Source organism: Carassius carassius, chromosome 10 (genome assembly GCF_963082965.1).
Source record: "Carassius carassius chromosome 10, fCarCar2.1, whole genome shotgun sequence".
Taxonomy (NCBI): Eukaryota; Metazoa; Chordata; class Actinopteri; order Cypriniformes; family Cyprinidae; genus Carassius; species Carassius carassius.
The window spans coordinates 20,270,975-20,291,281 of record NC_081764.1 but is presented as its reverse complement, the minus strand read 5'-3'; the positions used below and the strand labels follow the sequence as shown (position 1 = coordinate 20,291,281).

The 20,307-nt window shown below is 38.5% G+C and overlaps 1 protein-coding gene across 1 annotated transcript; it reads left to right on the top strand.

The window, feature by feature from the left end:
• Positions 1-133: 133 nt before the first annotated feature.
• LOC132151947 (polycomb protein suz12-B-like) lies at positions 134-11,241 on the top strand. Its single transcript, XM_059560516.1, has 16 exons — positions 134-772; positions 1,135-1,181; positions 1,285-1,349; positions 1,444-1,512; positions 2,179-2,228; positions 2,337-2,422; positions 2,554-2,785; positions 3,651-3,759; positions 3,871-3,976; positions 4,189-4,354; positions 8,172-8,260; positions 8,440-8,583; positions 8,904-9,061; positions 9,650-9,848; positions 9,978-10,057; positions 10,427-11,241. Exons 1-16 carry the CDS (start codon positions 628-630, stop codon positions 10,725-10,727), a joined length of 2,046 nt encoding a protein of 681 aa, XP_059416499.1. The 5' UTR covers positions 134-627; the 3' UTR covers positions 10,728-11,241.
• Positions 11,242-20,307: the final 9,066 nt, after the last annotated feature.

The window sequence follows — 20,307 nt, the reverse complement described above, 5'->3', positions numbered from 1 at the left end:
CATTCTTGGCGGCAATTTGTCTCCTCTACCAATCTTAATCTCGCGTCTATCAAGGCAAGTCATGCAAATAGAAAACCTCGATGTCACCAGACGACGTCTCCGATTGGCTGCACAACATTGTCATGGGCGGGTTCTCACGGCACTTCTCTCGAGTGCTCGGGCGATACAAGTAGTATCGATATACATCACTTGGTTGATTTTTTTCCCCATACAAAATAAACGTATTTTCGGACGCAGATAACAGATATATATAAAAAAAACACAACAACGTTCATCTAAACCAGTACGTGAACGGCTGCCTGTACGGATGGAGAACCAGGTGCCGTTTAACTCTGTTTTCGTCGTGAAGAACCGCAAACTAACGTGTTTATTTTCATCTTTTGAGGGTCAGTGAGCAGACTGAGGACGTAACTTACATTTATAACATATTTACAACTCATATGTGTTATTCATATGAGTCATATTAATACATGTACTAGTCACAGAGACCGGTGACCACCGATATCTGATGTTTAGGTGATGGTAAGGAGCTGGTTAAAGGAGCGAGGTCAGCTGTCATTAATGTGCAAATATTCATTTTGCCTGGTGTTGTTTAGGTGTGAAGTTTCGGTTAGTTGTTAGATCATAATGGCTCCTCAGAAATACTCGGCCCAGGTGATGAACTGTAAAGCCAATGGTGCTGTATACCCATCCTCTGGCGTGAGCTCCATAAAGAAGCCCAAGATGGAGCAGCTGCAGGCCGACCATGAGCTCTTCCTGCAGGCCTTTGAAAGTGAGTCAGTGTCTGTCTCATTTAGCACAACAAGTAAAACTGATCTCCATTAGGAGAGTATTTTAACAACACACTTACATCTGTCACAAATCTTTATCATGACAAAGTTTTCTGTTCTGCTATTACTGCTGTTAGATATGTGGATCCTTGGATTTAGTAGCTTTGTAATGCCTTATAGCTGTTTTTAAAATAATGCTGTTTTTCATCAGTATCTCTAAGTTATAACTAATTTTGCAGTCAATTACTCAAAACCCTTTAGTTTATTGTTCATGAAGGGTTTAAAAGCCACACACAGAAGTTGCTTTGACTTTGAAGCTTTAAAATAGTATGTTTTAGTTAATTCTTATGCATTTTGTCTTCAGAGCCTACTCAAATATACAGATTCCTACGAACAAGGAACCTAATAGCTGTAAGTATACCATTATACATTAATCAAAAGGCATAACATCAAATTTATATTAACCATTGGTCTGGTTGTACTTGTTTTTTACTTTTTTCTTGCTCTTTCACAGCCGATATTACTTCATAGGACCCTCAACTTTATGTCTCATAGAAACTCACGAACAAATGCCACAAGGTAGGTCGTCTCTATGTTCTAATAATAGTTATCTGAAAATCTGCTTTGCTTTGCTTACAATGTGTTCATTAAATAGACTGGCGTTTTTCTTCAGGAAAACATTTAAAGTGGATGATTTGCTGTCCAATGTGGAGGGAATGAAAGGAGAGCCTGAGTCTCAGAGGTAATGGTATTCAACAGATGTTTTGCACGCTTTGTTCTTACACAGATATGATCCTAAAGGTTGTAATACACTACACAACTTTTATTTATCTGAATAGATTTTCAAGCAATAGGCAGCATATACTTGCCTACTTTGTAAATGGTTACAGAGGAAAAACTGGGCATTATACACTAAACTACTGAGAATCATACACTACCTGACTTTTAAGTTGTTCCCGACACAACAAACTGACGCAGAATGTGTGCCTTGTTGCTAGGAGACACATGACAAATAAAAATAATATTTTTCATAAAATCGTCTCTAAATATCAACATTTGATATCCTCCATCTGAAATCATAGTCTAAAGCTAAATAAGTCTGTGCCCATCACATATTATGCAACTTCCTGTGCATTTTGTCAACTCCAATTGCCCAAAATTTGCAGAGTGGTTCTGATTTTTGGCAACTGGGGTTGACACTTCTAGTCAGCAAAGTTGAGCAAAAATCTGGCAAACTTTGTGTAGTCTATTAAATTGCGAGATAGAGAAGGTTTTGGCCCACTGTTTTAAGACTGACTGTGTTTTAAAGTGAGTAACTGAGTAGTTTTCAGTTGCGTTATACAAAAATGTGATAGGATAATTTGGTTCCAAATAGTGGTTTTTAGTAATGTTTCATTTGTGATTTCAGTTTAACTTCACATATGCAACTGACATTCACTGGATTTTTTCACAAAAATGGTGAGTCTAAATTTGCCTAAAGTGTACAGCACCAATGAACGTCTGAATGATCATATTAATATCTTACCATTATTTTAGAGTTCTGATATAATTTTGTTCTTTAAACAGATACACCATGTCAAAACTCAGAAAATTATCAAAACTCAGTTTCACTTGAGGTGCTACTCGTCAAAGTCTGTCATAAAAAGCGTAAGGTGAGCTCCTCTTTCATTTTATTTCATAAGAATGTGTTATTTTGGGTTAATGTAAATGTAAGGAAATGTTTATATATGCTGCTTTAACGATCTCTCTTTTTTTTGTTATAATGGTCATTTTGCTCCCTTAGGATGTCAGCTGCCCTATAAAGCAAGTGCCTACGGGGAAAAAGCAGGTGCCTTTGAACCCGAATCTCAGCCAGACCAAGTCTGGAGCCTTCCCTTCCCTGCTGGTGTCCAGCAATGAGTTTGAGCCCAGTAACAGTCACATGGTCAAATCCTATTCTCTTCTCTTCAGAGTGTCTCACACAGGGAAAAGAGACCCCAATGGCTTCATCAACTATGAGGCAGATGAGAATTTTGGTGAGTGGCAGCGTATGTACACAGTGTGTGACATCTGTTAACATCAACATCAAGTGTTAAATGCTGTGTAAAGGCTCTGCAGACTTCATCCTCATTTGTTTTATGGCTTTAGTGTGTTAGGTTAAAGAAAGTTCACCCAGAAATGAAAATGGTGTCATTATCTACTCATTGTCATGCTCTTCCAAACCTGTACAATTTTCTTTTGGTCCCTACAATGAAAGTCAATGGGGTCCAGTGTTCTTTGAACCCTACTAACTTACTTTGAGCACAAAACTGTTCTTTAGTCGATGCTGATAGCCCCGTGGCTAGTGCGTTGACATACAATGCAACTGTGCTCACGGCGACCTGAGTACGATTCCCGTCTTGAGGTCCTTTGCCGATCCTGGTCCCCTCTCTCCACCCAATGCTTTCCTGTCATCTCTACTGTCCTGTCCCAATAAAGGCGTAAAAGACCCTTAATGTAACTTGTTCTTAAAAAAAAAAAATAATAATTCTTTAAAATATTGTGTTTCACAGAATAAGGAAAATCATACAGGTTGGAACAAAGTGGGTGTTAAAGCTAAGACAGCATTTCAAGTTTTGGGTGAACTAACCCTTAATATCCATATATCAAGGAGATAGATGACGATTTAAGAAGTATCATGTTTTTTCAGAAATTCTGATGGTGTGACTGACTGAAATCGAACCTTTTCTGTCGTCTGTCCATGATGATGTGAAGAGCAATTAAAGTCAGCACCCTACATTTTCAAATATAGTCAATACAGTTAATTGAGCACTGCCTTCTGCAGTTGTTGTAGCCTCAGCCTCACAAATGCTAGACAAATGCTAAAATGGAGCAGAACAGTCCTAATGCTTTTATTTATAGATGTAAAAGAGGAACTACCATCCAGAAAGAAGAGAAACTTATCCCACAGAGCTAACAGAGAGACCCCAGAAACATTTGTTGCTCAGATGACTGTTTTCGATAAAAACAGGTTAGTAATAGCAATGCTTTCAGAAGGCTTCATTTTACTTAGAGGTCCCAGAAAAATTCCTTATGTGATGGAAAAAGGGCACAGTATAGCTGTATAATGATTGTCCTTCAGACGGCTGCAGCTGCTGGATGGAGAGTATGAGGTTTCCATGCAACAGATTGAAGACTGTCCAGTCAACAAGAAGAGGGCCACATGGGAGACTATACTGGATGGAAAGGTTGGTTATGTGGCGGAAATAACCTGCTAACTTTCCTGTTGAGCACTAAACAAAACCAGTGGGGTGTTGTTTGGCAGTCAAATGTAGTCATATTTTTTTATTTAAAAAAAGCTAGCTTTTAAAAATATGACTTTATTTTCCAAATTGTAGTAGATGTATGATTTCATTCAGTGGCAATGTAGATCTCAACTTTTGATTCTTGTATTTTGAAGAGGTTGCCCCCTTTTGAGACCTTTTCTCAGGGTCCCACTTTGCAGTTCACTCTTCGCTGGACAGGTGACTCTTCAACGGCCCCTGTGGCAAAACCTCTCTCCACTCGCAGTTCTGACACCAGCACCACAGAGAACAGAACCAGCACTCTCCAAAATGCACCTGTTGGTAAGGAAGTCAAGTCAAGTCAAATCACCTTTATTTATATAGCGCTTTAAACAAAATACATTGCGTCAAAGCAACTGAACAACATTCATTAGGAAAACAGTGTGTCAATAATGCAAAATGGTAGTTAAAGGCAGTTCATCATTGAATTCAGTGATGTCATCTCTGTTCAGTTAAATAGTGTCTGTGCATTTATTTGCAATCAATCAGAATCAGAATCAGAATCAGAAAGAGCTTTATTGCCAAGTATGCTTGTGCATACAAGGAATTTGTTTTAGTGACATAAGCTTCCAGTAAACAGACACACAACAACACACAGAAAAAAAAAAAAAAAAAATAAAAAAAATTACGGGAGAATTACAAATTGGCAAATAAATAAGTGTATAAACAATTGTGCTATAAATGATAATGGGATAGGATCGAGTGAGATGCAGGAATGTTCTAGGATGGAGGGGTAACAAATAAATATAAGGATATTGCACATTTTTGCATAAGCATAAGTTTAAGTGGGAAACATTTAACTGTTCATGAGGTAGATTGCCTGGGGGAAGAAACTATTCTTGTGCCTTGCTGTTCTTGTATTTGCGGCTCTGAGGCGCCGGCCAGATGGCAAAAGTTCAAAGATGGGGTGACTTGGATGTGAGGGATCCAGAGTGATTTTCTGAGTCCTTTTCCTCACTCTGGATGTGTACAGTTCTTGGAGGGTGGGCAGGGGAGCACCAATAATCCTTTCAGCAGTCCGAACAGTTCTCTGTAGTCTTCTGATATCTGATTTTGTAGCTGAACCAAACCAGACAGTAATTGAAGTACACAGGACTGACTCAATGACGGCTGAGTAGAACTGTTTCAGCAGCTCCTGTGGCAGGTTAAACTTCCTCAGCTGGCGAAGGAAGTACAACCTTTGTTGGGCTTTTTTCACAATGGAGCCAATGTGATTGTCCCACTTCAGGTCCTGAGAGATGGTGGTTCCCAGGAATCTGAATGACTCCACTGCAGCCACAGTGCTGTTCATGATGGTGAGTGGGGAAAGTGCAGGGGGGTTTCTCCTAAAGTCCACAGTCATCTCCACTGTTTTGAGCGTGTTCAGCTCCAGGTTGTTAAGACTGCACCAGACAGCCAGCTGCTCAACCTCCTGTCTGTAAGCAGACTCGTCACCGTCCTGGATGAGGCCGATGACTGTAGTGTCGTCTGCAAACTTCAGGAGCTTGACAGAGGGGTCTTTAGAGGTGCAGTCGTTGGTGTACAGGGAGAAGAGCAGAGGGGAGAGAACACATCCCTGAGGGGCACCAGTGTTGGTGGAGCAGCTGTTTGACATGAATTTCCCCAGTCTCACTAACTGTTGCCTATCTGTCAGAAAGCTGGTGATCCACTGACAGATAGAGCTAGGAACAGAGAGCTGGGTCAGTTTGGTCTGGAGGGTTGTTGGGATGATGGTGTTGAAAGCCGAACTAAAGTCCACAAACAGGATCCTCACATAAGTCCCTGTTTTGTCCAGATGTTGCAGGATGAAGTGCAATGCCATGTTGATTGCATCATCCACGGACCTGTTTGCTCGGTACGCAAACTGCAGGGGGTCCAGTAAGGGTCCAGTGATGTCCTTCAGATAAGCCAGAACCAGTTTTTCAAACGACTTCATGACGACAGACGTTAGAGCCACAGGTCTGTAGTCGTTAAGTCCTGTTATCTTGGGTTTCTTTGGAATGGGGATTATGGTGGAGCGTTTGAAGCAGGAAGGCACTTCACACAACTCCAGAGATCTGTTGAAGATCTGTGAAAAGATGGGGGCCAGCTGGTCAGCACAGATTTTCAGACAGGCTGGTGTAACGCCATCTGGGCCTGGTGCTTTTCTTCTTTTGTTTTTCTTGAAGACCTGGCGCACATCATCTTCACAGATTTGAAGAGCAGGAGGTATGGAGAGGGGGATTGCAGGAGGTGTTAATGGTTGTGCAGGGAGATGGTCAGAGTGGGTGTTGGGGGTTTCAAATCTACAATAAAACTCATTCAGGTCGTTAGCAAGTCGTTGATTAGCCTCAGTGCAAGGGGATGGTGTCTTGTAGTTTGTGATGGCTCTCAGTCCTCTCCAAACTGAAGTAGAGTCGTTGGAAGTAAACTGGTCTTCCAACTTTTTAGCATAGGTCTTTTTAGCCGCTCTAATCTCTTTGTTCAGTGTGTTCCTGGCCTGATTGTACAAGACCCTGTCCCCATTTCTGTAGGCATCCTCTTTGGCCTGACGAAGGTGTTTGAGTTTTACTGTAAACCATGGCTTATCATTGTTGAATGTTAAATAAGTCCTGGTAGGAATGCATATATCCTCACAGAAACTAATATAGGATGTTACAGTCTCTGTGAGTTCGTCCAGATCGGTGGTAGCAGCTTCAAAAACGCTCCAGTCTGTGATGTCAAAACAAGATTGTAAATCCTGCTCTGTTTCGCTGGTCCATCTCATCACAGTCTTTACTACAGGTTTAGCAGATTTAAGTTTCTGCTTGTAGGTCGGTATAAGATGAACCAGACAGTGATCAGAACGTCCCAAAGCTGCTCGTGGAACAGAGTGATATGCATCCTTTATTGTGGTGTAACAGTGATCCAGTATATTACTGTCTCTGGTGGGACAGGTAACATGCTGTCTGTATTTTGGCAGTTCACGGGAGAGATTGGCTTTATTAAAGTCCCCAAGAATGATTAAAACAGAGTCCGGGTGTTGTTGTTCTGTGTCTGTGATCTGATCAGCGAGTTTCTGTAAAGCTGAGCTCACATGTGCTTGAGGTGGAATGTAAACACTGACCAGAATGAGCGAGTGAAACTCCCGCGGCGAATAGAACGGCTTGCAGTTGATAAACTGCGTTTCTAGATCAGGACAGCACATCTTCTTTAACACAGTTACATCTGTACACCACCGTTCATTGATGTAAAAGCATGTCCCGCCGCCGCGCGATTTCCCCGTTGATTCTGCGTCGCGATCCGCTCTAAACAGCTGAAAGTCCGGCAGATGGAGTGCGCTGTCCGGTATGGCGTCATTCAGCCAGGTTTCCGTGAAACACAGAGCAGCAGAGTGAGAGAAATCCTTATTTGTCCGAGAGAGCAAAAGGAGTTCGTCCGTTTTGTTGGGTAGAGAGCGGAGATTTGCGAGATGGATGCTAGGCAACGGCGTTCGAAATCCGCGCTTCCTGAGTCTGACGAGCGCTCCCGCTCGCTTTCCCCGTCTGCGCGTCCTGAAGCGCTTGATCAGCGCCGCTGCTCCTCCGATAACAATGTTCAGTAAAACGTCTGTATAATAGAAATCCGGAAAAATATCATGTGGTGTGTTCTGCCGAATGTTCAGCAGTTCATCCCTGGTGAAACTGATCGTGTTTGTTAAACAAAAAACAGGAAAAACGAACAAAAACAGTACAAACACTGGAGAGCCAAGCACTGAAGCAGCCATGTGCGGCGCCATCTTGGATTTGCCAAGTGGCATGACTTTCAAGTCAACGATATCGCTGTAGATGAAGTGATCCCAACTAAGCAAGCCAGAGGCGACAGCGGTAAGGAACCGAAACTCCATCGGTGACAGAATGGAGAAAAAAAATCTTGAGAGAAACCAGGCTCAGTTGGGGGGCCAGTTCTCCTCTGACCAGACGAAACCAGTAGTTCAATTCCAGGCTGCAGCAAAGTCAGAATGTGCAGAAGAATCATCTGTTTCCTGTGGTCTTGTCCAGGAAGCAAACTAGCATCTGTATAAATTTGTTAGCAATCATGGCCTGCTTGGTCTGTTTAGATTTTATGAAGTTTCTGATTCTGTAATGTCTGTTTAAGGCTGTTAATCATTTTATTCTTTTAGTGGTGAAGGATTTAGTGAGCACCAGCATACAGACCAGGGGAGAGCAGTCGCCCTGTGAACCCTTACAAAAGCTACGCATCTTTTATCAGGTAGGAATTATGTACTCTTTATTATAGTACATTTATTTATATTGCACTATTTAAAGTCACTTGTATACTACATCATAGAAAACACAATTTACTCATTAGATTTACTGGAAAACAATCTGCAGTGTAAAAACAAATTTCCAGAACTTTATGCAACATGCTGGTATTTCTGTTTTCCACAGTTTCTGTACAACAATAACACTCGTCAGCAGACAGAGGCCAGAGATGACCTGCACTGTCCCTGGTGCACGCTCAACTGCCGTAAACTCTACAGCCTGCTGAAACACCTCAAACTGTCCCACAGCAGATTCATATTTAACTATGTGGTGAGCACAGTAGGACACATTCATAAATATCTGCCTGTTTAATTTCAACAGATGAATAGAATCAATGTATTAGGTAAAAAATTCTTTATATAGTTATACATGGGGCTGTGTGGTAGGGTGATATATATTGTGGTAACGATATAAAGTGTTTATACATGGAGATTTTTATCTTGGTATGTAAATATATCCATATATCTGTATGCAGTATTATAAGCTATTGATACACGCATGAATGAGAAAAACTGTAATAAGTGTAAAAAGCTGTAAACAGGTGAGTTATTTCTGCTATAACTGTTGTTCTTGAATTCTATGTATTCCAGCCTCATCCTAAAGGTGCTCGGATAGATGTGTCCATAAATGAGTGCTATGATGGCTCATATGTTGGCAATCCACAAGATACCCACAGCCAGCCTGGCTTTGCCTTTAGCCGCAATGGCCCTGTTAAGAGGACAGCTGTCACTCACATACTTGTTTGTCGGTATGAAACGGGTCTCAATGTGTCTGTGTTTTAGGAAAAATGCTATTATTATTGACTAGAAGGACATTTTGATTGTTTTTAGTTTTATGTGTAAACCCAAAATGCACATTTCTCAATTAATAATGTAATGTTGCAGCTTTTATTATAAATGATTTATCCATGCAAAAAAGTATGGTCATGATTTCTATTTATTTTGAATTCAAACCCCAGGGTTTTGATATCAAAATAAATACAGGATGTGCATATCGAATAAGCTGCCAGAATGCCTGTAAAGATTTTTATGAAGAACAAAATCAGGGTTATGTGCTGAAGTCTTCGAATTGGGTTTTACTTAAACCATTATGAGTTTTACTTGATAAAAAAAAACTGCTTAGGCATTTACATGACCTAACTTATTGTTGGCATATTAAGCATAATCAATATGATTTTGCATCAGTCACAAGTGTTCTTTTTGCTGACTAAATCATGTATGTGGTGCAAGTTCTAAAAGTATAATACAGATAAATGCAGAGTACTCCTGTTTTATATATGGTTGTGATGCCAGAAATGTTAACCATGGATGTTTAATAATCTCTCACTTTCACTTAGGCCAAAACGAACCAAGCCAAGCCTGTCTGAGTTTTTGGAGTCCGAGGACGGTGAGCCAGAGCAGCAGCGGACTTATGTTAGCGGACATAATCGTCTGTATTTCCACAGCGACAGCTGCATGCCCCTCCGTCCACAGGAGATGGAAGTTGACAGTGAGGATGAGAAGGATCCAGAGTGGCTCAGAGAAAAAACCACCACGGTTAGTCAACAAGATAGTAATTGATATTTGCATTTGAATCAAACAGTTTACACTCTTTTATGTATTATGAGTCTGACTGAAACTATTCAGTTCATGCGTCATGATTAGTACATTTTGTTTTGACTGAAGCAAATTGAAGAATTCACAGATGTGAATGAAGGAGAAAAAGAAGTAATGAAGCTGTGGAATCTTCACGTTATGAAGAATGGGTAAAAATGCATTCATATTATTTGTCTTTTGCTTATGTTAATTGTATTATTAGAATATTATCATAGAACCGTGGCCAGAAGTTTTGAGAATGACACAAATATTAATTTTCACAAAGTCTGCTTTATATAAAGGCAATTTGCATATAGTCCAGAATGTTATAAAGAGTGATCAGATGAATTGCAATTTGCCATGAAAATAAACTCATGAACCTCCCCCCCCCCCCCCCCCCCCTTCATTATACCATAGCAGACTTTATTAATATTTGTGTCATTCTCAAAACGTTTGGCCACAGCTGCAGACTTACAAAAACATCCAACATTGGTGGAATATTGGTGGTGTCATTATCTTGCTATCTGTCCTTTCTCCAGATTCATTTCTGATAATCAGATGAGTCAGGCGAGCATGCTGTTTGTGGAGAACTATGGGCCATACATCATTCGCAGAAATTTGTGTCGGAACTTTCTGCTTCACCTGGTCAATCTGCATGACTTCAACCTAGTCACCAAAGCAACCATTGACCGGGCCATGGCCCATATGAAGGAGATGGAAGAGTCACTTCCTGAACTAGAGGAGGGGCAGAAATCATCAGATGCCACTTGCAACGGGCATGCTGTGTCCTTGGGTGTTTCATTACATGGCAAACGCTCCAAAAGTGGAGTGTCAGACTGACAACAGTCGGTTTTACAAGACAAATTATGAACATAATGAACATAGTCTAATTTGAACTCAAATTCTCCATACTTATCCCATGGAATCATCAGTCTCAATCAACAATATCTGTGGCTTAGAGGATTTGTTCTATTTCTGATCTGCCATTATATGTTCATATATTAATAAGGGCCCCCTTTGAGCTGCTGGTATGACAGACTGACTCAAGTACTGTTGACTGAATTGATGCAAATTTTCAACGTGTTTTCCAGTGTTTTGAACACATACTTTCAAACCAATATAATTTCTGCAGTCATGTCTAGTATAATCTTTAGTTTTTCTTCTGAAAACCCATTATGCGAAGAAGTGAGTTACTGTAGGAGTACTGTTAGTTGACATTTTTTGTATATATTTTGTTTAATCACTGCATTCAGTGATTATTTAGCACATGGTAGCACTTGTGGTACTACTTATTCAGTGGCTGTAGAATCAGAAATGGTGACACGGACACTAATTTGTGACATTCAGGTTTCTCAAGTTGGATTTGAAAGCTAAACAAATGTACTTTTTTTTTATTATTACATAGAGATACTCTTTTTTTTTTAAATCTGTTTTAGATTGGACAAATCAGTATATAGGTTGAAGTCTGTTATCATCTCCTTGTTTCACATGGAGTGTGAAGATCCTTCAATCTTAGAATGGCTTCTTCACTGTATATTTTTTTAAATACCAGTTATATTGTTAATTAGCAATATAAATGCACACACATGAAAGGAGAACTGAGCCACTAGAAGTCCTTGTTTCATAAGTCTTGGTATGTAAATCAACCTCATTATGCCATTTAAAATGAGTATTCAGAGCAGTTTTAAATCCAGTGTAGGTGATGTCAAACTGATGTTAATATTATTGGATATGTTGTTATAAAATAGTTTGTTATTATTACAAGGTTAAGATGTTGTATATGCCAAAGTATATCAGAGACAGCATCCTTTTTTCCTTCGATTTGTTTCATCTGCACAAGTTTGGTGTACACAAAACTATTTAGAAATTAAAGATGTGTAAATGTTTGGTTTAAATGCATTTTAATTAATTGTGCTCAAAACTGCTATTTGTACATTTATTATCGAAGATGTAGTGTTTCATAAGTCATTCTTGTCGTGGCAAAATTTAAATCAACTCTCATCAGCATAAGAGACAGATTCATTCTCAAGTATAATTAAAAAGAAAGCTTTTATTCTTTGCAAAGAAGGTCAGACAGTCATACAGCAACACTGAGTTCCTGCTGAGTGAAACCGACCCAGGAAGAGGGCAGTCCTCCACCTTATATCCTTTTGCTGCGTCAAGGTTACAAAGTCTTAGCAGTTGTAACTTTCCACACATAACAAGGAACACTCTATGGGCTGTTTCTCACACATTTAGGACTTAGGTGACCCCCTCAGGTCATCCTCAAGCATTGTCCCCCCACTATATGGCCCACGACCCTCTCAGGTCATTCTCAGACATCTGTTTCCCCCCAGGTGTCGCCCTTCTGAACCACACAGCAATTCTAAGAAAACATGCATACAGAAGCAATGTTCAATGAATTTTTCCACCACATTTTGAATAATGTATTTTCAGGAAACAAGTGTTTACAATGCTAGAGAAACAATTTATTTAATAGTAAATGCTAGGTTATTTTTCTTTGTCTGTGTATTGAACTTGCAGTGGATTTCTATGGGCAAGAAGCCAGACTCCCTCAACAATAATATCCAATAGACGGAGTGAACATCATTTGTAAGAAAAAATCTTATGGACCCTTTTCACATTTGAAATGTGAAATTATGCAGCCAAGCGACATCTCAGATCATTATTTAGTTTTGTGCAAACTTCATATACCTAAAACTGTAAATTCTACTTCTTGTTACAAGTTTGGTAGAACCATCACTTCTACCACAAAAGACTGCTTTGTAAGCAATCTTCCTGATGTATCCCAATTCCTTAGCATATCAAAAACCTCAGATCAACTTGATAAAACGGAAACTATGGACTCTCTCTCTTTTCTAGCATTTTAAATGCAGTTGCTCCTTTACATTTAAGTAAGATTAAGGAAAACAGTCTGACACCGTAGTATAATGAGCATACTCGCACCCTAAAGAGAGGAGCCCGGAAAATGGAGCGCAACTGGAGAATAACAAAACTAGAGGTATTTCGTATTGCTTGGTGGGAAAGTAACCTATCCTACAGGAAAAGCATTAAAAACTGCTAGATCTCATTTCTTTTCGTTCTTTTAGAAGAAAAAAAACATAAACCCACGTATTTATTCAATACAGTGGCTAAATGAATGAAAATAAAGCATCAACAAGTGTTGTCATTTCCCAACATCACAGCAGTAATGACTTTATGAACTACTTTACTTCTAAGATCGATACTATTAGAGATAAAATTGTAACCATGCAGTGTAACCTGCATTTTTACATCTCAAAAATATATCTAAATTACAACCTACACTCTCAATGTCAAATGCAGAAATGTTAATCCATGCATTTATGACCTCAAGGTTAGATTATTGTAATAACTAGTTAATTATAGACCGATCTTGAATCTCCCTTTTCCCTTATAATTATATTCCTTCTTAGAGAAAAAAGGGAACTGTGAGGATTTCCAGTCAGGATTTAGACTGTATCATAGTACTGAGACTGCTCTCCTTAGAGTTACAAATGACCTGCTCTTATCATCTGATCGTGGGTGTATCTCTCTATTAATGCTATTGGATCTTAGAGTGCTGCGTTTGACACTATTGACCATAACATTCTTTTGCATAGACTTGAACACTTTGTTGGCATTAATGGAAGTGCATTAGCGTGGTTTAAGTCGTACTTTTATGACCGCCATCAATTCGTAGCAGTGAATGAAGAGGTATCATATTGATCACAAGTGCAGTATGGAGTACCTCAAGGCTCAGTACTAGGGCCGCTACTTTTCACGCTTTACATGTTACCCTTGGGAGATTTAATCAGGAAACATGGTGTTAGCTTTCACTGTTATGCTGATGATACTCAGCTCTATATTTCTTTGCAGCCCGGTGAAACACCAATTTGAAAAACTAATGGAATCCATAGTCATTATAAAAAACTGGATGACGAGTAATTTCCTACTGCTAAATTCAGAAAAAAAACCAGTGTTAATTATAGGACCTAAAAACTCTGCATGTAATAACCTAGAACACTGTCTAAGACTTGATGGCTGCTCTGTCAATTCTTCGTCATCAGTTAGGAACCTAGGTGTGCTATTTGATCGCAATCTTTCCTTAGAAAGCCACGTTTCTAGCATTTGTAAAACTGCATTTTTCCATCTCAAAAATATATCTAAATTTATGCTCTCAATGTCAAATGCAGAAATGTTAATCCATGCATTTATGACCTCAACGTTAGATTATTGTAATGCTTTATTGGATGGTTGTTCTGCACGCTTAGTAAACAAACTACAGCTAGTCCAAAATGCAGCAGCAAGAGTTCTTACTAGAACCAGGATGTATGACCATATTAGCCCGGTTCTGTCAACACTGCGCTGGCTTCCTATCAATATCACTGCTGACTGTTATTTGCTGCAGTGTTAAGTTTAGGAATGGAATATATCTATGGCAAAATGGAGACACCATTCGTTCTACCTCAGCGTACTAGAATCAAGAAGTGACTTCCGGAAGTCTCTCTGACAGAAGGGCCTTTGCGGAGAACCTACTAGAGCCGGTGTTCTGAAAAATAATGCTACCAACACTGTATTTATCTTACTGTAAAGGTAGGTTTAGGGTTGGGGTGGGGAGGTAGCAAAATCTGACAGGATAGCATAAATCATTGGATCACCGGACAGCAGACCCAAAACCAAGACAACAGGCTAAAACAAGTGAGAACACAAAAAAGATTGGAGAATTTAACTGGCCGCGGTAACAATCCCACCCACCACGTGACCGAGACCATGAAGTCCAGTAAAAATGTTTTATGATATTCTGAATAACTTTTCCTAAAAGGAAAACTATTTACAGTTGCTGCAATACCTACTGACGAAAAAGACAATTCATCTCATCCTCTTCCTACATCACCAGATCTTCCCACAGAAAGCTTAAGAAATGAAGGACACCATTCTCGAAAGGACAAAAATTTTCTCAAATGCAAAACTAGGTATCTATTATGGGGTATTTGAAATGCAGTAAACTGACATTAAAGAGTATGATCAGCAATATGAATTTGAAGTTCATCCCCATTACTACAGGGATAAAACTAGGCTCAAGTGACAACAGCTCGAAGCGAGACAATGATCCTTTCAGAGCAGATAAAGAGGTGTTGTCCAGCTGTTTATGAAAAAACCCCAGTGACAGGGACCTACTGATGGATCAGCCGGAGGTTAACATTGGACAAATCCCAGAGAGCACAAAACATGGTACTGGCCGACCCTTGACTCTCATCACGTCTCAGGCTTCTCAGCACATCTGTAGATAACCAACAAATGTCAAACCCCTCAGACAAATGGTGGGTTTTTTGCTAATTTTGCAATTGCTTTTAAGTAAATGACTTTTAGTAAATGTCCCAGTTGTAAATGTTACCCAGTTATCCAGATGGATGGCATTTGTGTTAGGTCAGCAGTTCTCAAACGGGTCTAGGGTCCACTGGGGGCCTCAAACTTCCAAGGGAGCTGCAGGATGACATAATATGTAATTAATAAATTAAATTTATTTATTAATTAAAGTAGTCTAAATTAAAATGCTAAAAATAAACATGCAATGAAATGGAAATCAACTCAATACATATATTTTGTTTCTCTTAATACCTATTGATTTTGTTATGTATACAGTTCAGGAATACAGAGATAACATGTAAAATGCCAAAATTAATTGTTAATTTAATATATTTAAATGAATAGTGTGTTGGACAACTGTGCCTTTGAGTCCAAAAGTTTGAGAACCACTGGGTTAAGTGGTAAGGTTCACCTTATTGACATTTGTATAATAATAATAATAATAATAATAATAATAATAAAATCAACAGTATTTGAAAAACAACATATATTATATATGATGATATTTAAATTAAATATGATTAATTTGCTGATTATTTTGTGGAATTCAGTAGAATAATTAGGTTGCTCAGACTTTTGTCTATTTTTTTTTCTTCCTAGATGGAGAAATTAATTTGGCAATGAAATTAACAGTGAGTTGCTGGAAGAGATTCAGATACTCAGTTTGCAACTTCCCGTCCACAGGTTCTTCACTCTTCTCCTGAGGTAGAGAACTGCACCTGAGGAGGATTTCTACTTTGGGTAGGACGTTTTTAAGAACAAACAGCTGTTCTCAACTACCTCTCAATATTTAAAAAACGAGGCAACAGATGTAGATCTTTATGTTGTAGGCTACTCGCGGTGGGTTAAAAAAAAATCGATTCTCAATTTGTAGTTTTTTTAAATGTAAAAAAAATAAAATAAAAATTGGAAAAAGAACTCCAGATTGATTATATTGCAGGAGGATCTTATATTGCAGGCATATACAGTACAGTATATCAGACTTAGATTTATGTTTCATTGTTATTATTGTGCTGAAAGTTAAATTCACCTTAATCATTCAATTTTATAAGAAGCCTTCTCAAAATGTCTGGTATTTTACACTATCCATGATTCCTTCTATCTTGACTACTGCCCCAGTCCCAGCTGAAGAGACGAAGCTCTATGGCATGATGCTTGCAATATCCTGCTTCATTGTGGATATGGTGGTAAGTAGTCTTGTTTTTGTGTCTAGCATGCCTTTCATACATTTTCATGGTTCAGACCATTCAACATTTTCTCACATGGATTTGTTTTGTGAGCAACATAGCCGAGTCATATGAAGAATACAGGTTGTTGTTTTCACATGCAGCAAGTGATCAGTGCCTGCCAGATATCCCTGCTTCTCCTTTACCTTTAATGTTACTGTAAGCCTCTTGGCAGCCTAAGTTTTATTATATTTTTTATTACATAAATAGGTGCCCTGTTCTTTGATGATGGTCTTCATGGTATTCCATGGCACAACTAATGTTTTGGAAATACTTTTGTACCCTTCTCCTGATTAATAAATCAAAATGAGATCCTGCACATCTTTTGTAAGCTCTTTGCAGGGCATGGCTTAAGCAATAAAATGTGACAAAGAAGAAACAGCTGATTGTTAGGGTTAATCAGCATTCCTAAAAAGGGACATCGGATGCCCATTTTCCATAATGATTCTTTGGGGCAGGGTTTCTTAACTGTGGCCCTTGAGATCCATTTTCCTGCAGAGTTTGGCTCCTCCCCTGATCAAACTCACCTGACCTCAACTCTCTAGTTTTTTCTTAGGGTCTTTAATAAATGTCTGTAACGTACTTTGGTTAAAATTCCTTAATGGTTTTACGTAGTCTAAAACATTTCTCTTCACAGCGACCAGTTTCAGTGCATGACTCTTTAAATGATAATGATCTACTGCTCACTTTAGCACTCTCTTTGTGGGGCTTGTCAACCAATGACACATGAATATATCCCAGTATATCCCTTTAACTGTCACCCCGTCCCATATACCGGATGCCTACATTTACTTCACAATATTACAATTAAATCTAATCTAATCTTGACAATCTATGTATCGTTGGAAATGTCTAAGACTCCCAAATTTATATTTTACCAATGTCTTTTGTTAAAAATTATGTAGGAAAAGTAATAGATTAATTTATGACAAGAGTGAACCCTCAAAAATCTATATTATAACAGGAGTTCTGACCTTTGTTTTAAAAAAAAGACTTCTTCATTGCCTTTTTCTCTAACACATTTTAGAGATTATCAGAAATTATATATCAACTGAAAACTTAAAATCTCAAAATTCATCCTTTAAAACTCATTTTAAAATCAGACATTGCATTACCATGTAAATGGTACATCAATATCATGTTACAAAATGTTTTCATTCATGAATTATAAAAAATTAAGTTTGGTTAATGTTCAAAAACGTGAGTGACAGTTAAGTATATTGGCTCATGGTCTTATTCAAATTGCTAACTATCTACATATAAGTGAAAATTTAATCCTATGTCCATTTTAAATAATAAGCAGAGAATTACAATTACTTTTCAGTATGAGTCTGAATGTAATTGGTTGATTTCCAAACAGAAGAGTGTGCATATACGTAGGTTTTTTTTACCTTAACATTTTCTATATGTTGGTTATATGAATTTGGCTGGTTTTAATATGACATTAAATATAAAAATATAAAATATATAAAAAAATATTTTTTATTTTTGTACATCTCAAAAAGCTGTGGAGGGTTTAAATAGGGTGTGTGTGTAGACTTTTGTACTCACTGTACCTTTCTAGTAGTGGTGTTAAAGAATTACATAGCTTACCCACCCATCCATCCATCATGCATGCTGGTTTCTCATGGTGGAAATAAAACACAAATCTGTTTAATGCTGTAATGCTGGTTTAAAATATAGTAGTTAAACTAAGACTAATCATCAGAACATATTACTGATTTACTGTAAACCTTTCAGGATGCGGCATGTGTCTTTTTTATAGTAGGTTTGGTGAAAGTATTTGTTTTTCCCCATGATGGACTTCTAGTCTGCCATTCATTTTCAGAAGCAGATGAAACGGATGATTCCGAGCATCTTTCAGCTTCTGCTCAGAGAAAGAGAAGACAAGAGTCAGAGGTGCAGACATGTGACAGGACATACAAATGTCACAGGATGAACAAAAGCCTGTGTTTCTGCCAATAAGTTGGATTTTGAAAATTTTTCAGATGGCTTGGTCCCCTTTCATGCGAAGTACAGAAACAGACTTATAAGCCGACTGGCTACTCTGCATCAGTAGAGCAATTGCACAGGTAAAATGTGTCACTGCATTAATGTCACATGGTTGTTTTAGCCTGATATTAAAGGGGATAGTTAACCCCAAAAATTTGTTTATTTTAGGTATTCTAACATTCTCTAAAACAGGAGGCTGGGGCCCACTAGTTGTCCTTAATCATTATAAAGTAAATACCTTAAAGAATCATGCAAATTCATTGGTTGAAAAGAATGTAATCCATGAAGAACATCCAAAATTCTTAAATTTACATTTACATGTACATATACAATGCTTACATTTCTGCTTTGACAAAATCTGTATTGTATAAAGTGCTTTATAAATAAAGGTGATTAGTTACTTATTTTATATGAACACTGTTAATTTCATAATTAAAAAAATAAATATATTGTTGTAGACAATGGGGCATTGGAGTCAAAAAGGTAGAGAACCTCTGTTCTAGAGAAAATGTCTCGCCACTTAAAATAAAATAGTCTGCTATTTTTAATGGCAGCTGGTTAAAAGAATGGAAAATAATAGCAGACACTATATAGGAGAAAGAGATGGAAGACGACAAGAAGAAAGGAGGATGAAGAAGGAAAACAGTAATGATAATGAAATTGCAAACTTCAAACACATGCAGTTATTGCAATAACGAAATACAACATCAATCTGTATTTTTTCCTTTATTTTCTGAAACTGACCAATGTGTGAATACATTTCTTTTGTGGGACTATGGTGATTTTGAAGGTGATACTGTGTCTATAGACCATGAGCAGGAGCTGTGTAATACAGTGGTGCTCATGATTGGTCCATCTGGAGTGGGCAAAACGGCTGCTGTGTATGCCTGTGCTCAAGAGCTGGGATTTAAGGTCTCAGTGCAATATGTTCTATTACATTTATTACAATAAGCAATATCCTGACAGACTCTTAAACCAGCATTAATTGCATCTTCCTCTGTTTCGTGGTCACAGAGGTGTTCGAAGTGAATAGCTCAGTCCTGCGCTGTGGTCATCTCATTCTCTCCTAGCTGACAGAAGCATTTCAATCTCATCAGGTGGACATTCAGAGAATTAAAACCAGGGGCGGACTGGCTATCAGGAGCACCGGGACATTTCCGCTGTGCAGTCGATCAGGCTGAAGTGCAATAGGCTGGTATGCAACTGCAAATTAATTGACGGTCTTATGAATCTACGAATCAGGCGATCGCGGAGTGAAAATGACACCACTACATGACTAAACATCAGCGAAGCACTGCCTAATTGGCTATATCCAGAGGCAGGCTTTATCTTAGAAAATCGCGCAAAAAATGGAGTGTAAACGCAAAGGAGGAGCAGAGAGGGAACATATAAAAAGGAGAAAAAGCCCTGGCCACAGACGCACTGACGTGGACTGACACGGAGGCAAACATTGTGACAAATAACTAGGAGGAAAGACTAGGACTGAGAAGTAAAGGTAATATAAATACAGTTTAAATAAATAAATAAAAAGAAGGGAAAAGGGTTGTGTGAGGAATTTGCAGTGGGATTATCGACCGACGGCCTGTATAGGTCCGGAACGGTGGTCTCACGGAGTTTCTTGCAATCCGTAGGAGATGGTAGGAAATGACTCTGACAGTGAGAGTAATAACATGGCTTGTAGTGAGGAAGATGAGAGGAAGCTAAATGAATGGGAAAGTGCTGGTAAGGGAAAGAAGGGAGAGAGTCGGAAAAGAAAGAAAAATCATGCATCTAGCATTGGAGAATCAGAAAGTGATGAAAGTGGAAAAGGGGAAAAAACAGTAAAGGAAGGAATA

What these genes read in the sequence shown, in the direction of transcription:
- LOC132151947 (XM_059560516.1), top strand. Translation starts at nt 628, where the DNA reads ATGGCTCCTCAGAAATACTCGGCCCAGGTGATGAACTGTAAAGCCAAT. An exon ending in GGAGAGCCTGAGTCTCAGAG is followed by an intron (nt 1,513 to 2,178) that starts GTAATGGTATTC and finishes TTGTGATTTCAG; the next exon opens with TTTAACTTCACATATGCAAC. An exon ending in GATTCATATTTAACTATGTG is followed by an intron (nt 8,584 to 8,903) that starts GTGAGCACAGTA and finishes TATGTATTCCAG; the next exon opens with CCTCATCCTAAAGGTGCTCG.